Source organism: Bidens hawaiensis, unplaced genomic scaffold (genome assembly GCF_021521415.1).
Source record: "Bidens hawaiensis isolate Kalapana, Puna unplaced genomic scaffold, B.hawaiensis_p1.1 tig00037688_1, whole genome shotgun sequence".
Classification (NCBI taxonomy): domain Eukaryota; kingdom Viridiplantae; phylum Streptophyta; class Magnoliopsida; order Asterales; family Asteraceae; genus Bidens; species Bidens hawaiensis.
Genome location: NW_027496595.1, coordinates 41,776 through 45,572, shown reverse-complemented (window position 1 = coordinate 45,572; position 3,797 = coordinate 41,776). Strand labels below are relative to the sequence as shown.

General features: G+C 34.9%; 1 protein-coding gene across 1 annotated transcript; it reads right to left on the bottom strand.

Moving 5' to 3' along the window:
- Positions 1–1,148: 1,148 nt before the first annotated feature.
- LOC143589655 (putative germin-like protein 2-1) lies at positions 1,149–1,969 on the bottom strand. The gene is made up of 2 exons (XM_077070355.1): positions 1,762–1,969; positions 1,149–1,684 (listed from the first exon to the last, which is right to left on the bottom strand). The coding sequence occupies exons 1-2, from the start codon at positions 1,877–1,879 to the stop codon at positions 1,149–1,151; spliced, it is 654 nt and encodes a 217-aa protein (XP_076926470.1). The 5' UTR covers positions 1,880–1,969.
- Positions 1,970–3,797: the final 1,828 nt, after the last annotated feature.

Sequence of the window (3,797 nt, the reverse complement as noted above, 5' to 3'; positions counted from 1 at the left end):
AATAAAAGATAGTAGGAATAATAATAAAGTGGTTGGGTAATGACCCATGTGGGATCAATATTTTTGAAAATGGGTTAAAAAGTATGAGAATGGATGAGAGTGTGACACGTGGCGTATAGTAATAGTTATTTATTAGAGTAGTAAGATTTTATTTTTATGGTAATCATCTTTGTTATCGATTAATTATATTTTATCAAAACACGGCGGGTTTTGAGCCGGGTATACCCGATGGTTATTTTATCAAAACCTGATAGAAAACCTGAAACCTGATGAAAAAACCCGAAACCCGACGGGTAATTACCCGATTAAAACCTGTCGGGTTTGGGATGGACTTTAATAACCGGGTATGGGTTTGCGAATACCCAAACCCGACCCATTACCATCCCTAATATTGAGAGGTAATAAGCTATGATCAGATTTGCAAATCTATCTTGTATCAAAAGGTATAGAGAGATTGTCCTCTAAAAAATTTTTTACTTATAAAAGTTAAAAGATATAGTTTGGATATTTGGATATCCGAAATGTCATAACCTTTTCAAATTAGCTATCCGAATCCAAAAATAGGAACAGTCGAAATTTGGATTCCGTAATTTCATGTTTTTCATTTGAATTCGGATAGCAATTGACGACATAGCTAAAAGACATGAAACTGTATTACTAATTACCTAGAAAGTACCCATACATGACAATTGTTTCAAATTATTCAAGCTTGGTTCATTCCATTTGATTTTCACTGCTTCACTTATAGGTGAATTATCATATTTTGTGATACACCAAATACAAAGAAAAAAAAACATAAATATTATAGCAAGGCAAGGTTAAATGGGCCCCTAAGTGTCATATGCTGAACGCACCCTCCTATGTGAGATGATGTGAGGGATTTAGGAGGAGAGAATGTATGTCTAGTAAACGTCATAAAATAAACTAGGTATGTTTAGCATAACCCATTTAAAAGATTTTCAACATATATTATATGTAGTGAATCTTAAAAATCATATAAGTTGGTCCAAATGTGCTTTCAATTCATAAGGAAAAATTGAACAAATAATAAGCAATCCCAATATCTATCACTATCAACATCCTCACACAAAAATGAAATGCAAAAAAAAATAATAATAATAATAAATAAAAATAAAAATAAGCTCGATCTAGAACTTTGACTTGATCAGATCCACCACTTTGTTATCCACTTGGAAAGCCTTAGCTAGAATGTCACTAGAAATTGTTGGGTTTGACCCAAAAACAGCATTTCCAACAAATATAGCGCCAGGGTTTTGACAACTTAATGCACCAATGACAACAGCACTTTTGTTTCCTACATTCTGTTGGAAGTGAACAAGTCCTACTGGGAACACAAACACATCACCCTTATTTAGTACCTTGCTGATAAGTCGGTATTCCGGATATGATGTAACGAATCCAACCTGAAGTGTGCCTTCTAAAACAGTAATGATTTCGGTGGCTCGTGGATGAGTGTGTGGTGGGTTAATTCCCCATGGTGCAAAGTCAATCTGGACCAGTGAGATGCCTAAAGTGTTAAGCCCAGGTAACTGCGTCACGGACACCGGTTGAACCATTAATCCTAAAGGGTTTGATGTGTTGCCCCTAAGGTGGAGACCACTAAAGTAGAAGTCATTGGCTTGAGCTTGTATAGGATTCTTGCAGGCCATTCCATTTACAAAAACTGCAAGTTACATTTGTTAGATTAGATATAGCAACAAAACCTTTGTGAATGAAACATTTAATATCTTAATTATGCACCTGAGCTATTCGGATCGGCTACGCAGAAATCTTGAAGGGGTTTGGATTCAGATTCAAAAGCAAAACAGCAGATAGTAAGTGCCACTAAACTGATCATGTGGCCAGACTGTTTCATCATATCCTGCAATTCTTCTTATTTGTATTGCTGGATGAATTCTTTGCTAATGGAACTAGGCAATAGAAGCCCAAGAGTGTGTAATGAATTGTTTTTGAGATCCATATATATATATACGGCTATGCAATTATCAAGACAGCGAACTCATAATAAATGTTAGCATTTGCACGAACACATGAAAAAACAAGTTGAGATTGTCTGTTCTTGTATTGGAGTAGAATGTAGCACTTGAACAATTGGTGAAGCATGCCTTTGTGTAGACATCATATGATCCAAATGATGAATGACTCCCTTTAAGGACCAAAACTTTGATTATTTCTACTTTGCCAGACAATTCATTATTATTAGGAATGGCATAATATTGTCTGGATGTTGCTGCATTTTTTACTTGGCCATTGAGAAACCTCAAAGCTGTTGATGCACTCGATTTGGAACGCTTTTGGGGAGCACCTTATCTTTAATATTAACGTGTTTCTGGCTTGCTAGATGTTGTTTTAATGTTTTATGGATGCACTTTATATATAACTCATAAGTATGTTGGTTTAACTCAAATAACATACCCGTAAAGGCATAAACTTGTATGGATATAGTATCATTTCTTATACTAGTAAGACAGCTATAAATAAAAGTTGTTTAGAGTACTTCTACAACTCTATATGTTGATATATTCTTTAAAAATTGATTGATAATAATATTATTATAAAAATTTACATGCTATCATTTCATTATTTCTGTTTGTGGCACGCCTTGTTTCTGCTCTCACTATGTCCCTATAGCAAAAAGTTGTCAAGTTCGGGCTTCGCCTATGATTCGTTCATTTAATTCCTTTTCCGTTTTTGTCATGGCAGCACTAAGATATGTAATTGCCTTGTTTTATATGTCCTGATGGATACGATTTTGTAGTTGTTAGGCGATTCGAACCAAAATTTTCATCTCCTTGAGCTTGCGTAGGCGCTTCGGAGCTTACAAATTAATATACTGACTTCTTCTTACTTGTAAGCCACTCCAACTACATGGAATGTGTTCACACTACGTGTTTCTAGCTCCATATCAACCTCAGTACCTCACTAATTTGACCATCCGTATATCTACCATCTTATTATCTTAGCTCCACCATTTTCTTATACTAGAAGAAGTGCCCGCGCGTTGCCGCGGGTTCATTCAAATTATCCCCTCGTATTGGTTTGTAGTGTTTGATATGGTGTGTAATGGTTTATCAGTGCGAACATGAGCAACTAAATATTCGGGATGAATGTAATTAGAAGAAAGGTGATATTGTGGTAAAGGTCAGTTAGAACGGACTTGTTTGGTATATGGATAGATATTTCATATGTTATAAAAGGCTAATAAGTAGTACAATAACCCTGTCTTTTTTGCATTTTTTATTAAATTGATTGTTGTTACTTTCGTGTGTAAAACCATTACACCGATGTGATGTAGTGTAACATTCTATGACTATATGTTTGAATCATAACGTTATGGAAGGTTGGTGATATAAATTTGCCTTTTGATATCATATGATAATAATATGTTATCCGGATTTGAGTGGTATTTGTAATGAGAAGACATTCCGCATTTGTAAAAAGGTGATCAGGTGATTGATTTTTCTTCATTCCATATTAGGTAGAAAAGTGCTTCAAATGTTGACCCTTAAGTAAATATAAGTGCTTATTATAACGCATATTATACAATTGTAATAGAGAAGTAGATACTAAACATTAATAATTCCATAATTATCTCAAAAGAGGATATGTTGGTCTCGTAAGCTAGCCAGACCTGAATGATGGTGTCCAAATTGGTTACCCACCATGCATCATTCCAGTCGTTGTCGTTAGTTGGGAAGACCGTTATGATGGTTACGAGTGCGGGTGATGCATCAATACATGCAATGTTATTTCCTTCTTCTTTAGTTGTGTTGCTG

Excerpts from the sequence above, each read along its gene's own strand:
- LOC143589655 (XM_077070355.1), bottom strand. The coding sequence starts at position 1,879 with ATGATGAAACAGTCTGGCCACATGATCAGTTTAGTGGCACTTACTATC. Across the intron at positions 1,685-1,761 it reads AGCCGATCCGAATAGCTCAG|TTTTTGTAAATGGAATGGCC; the intron begins GTGCATAATTAA and ends TGTAACTTGCAG.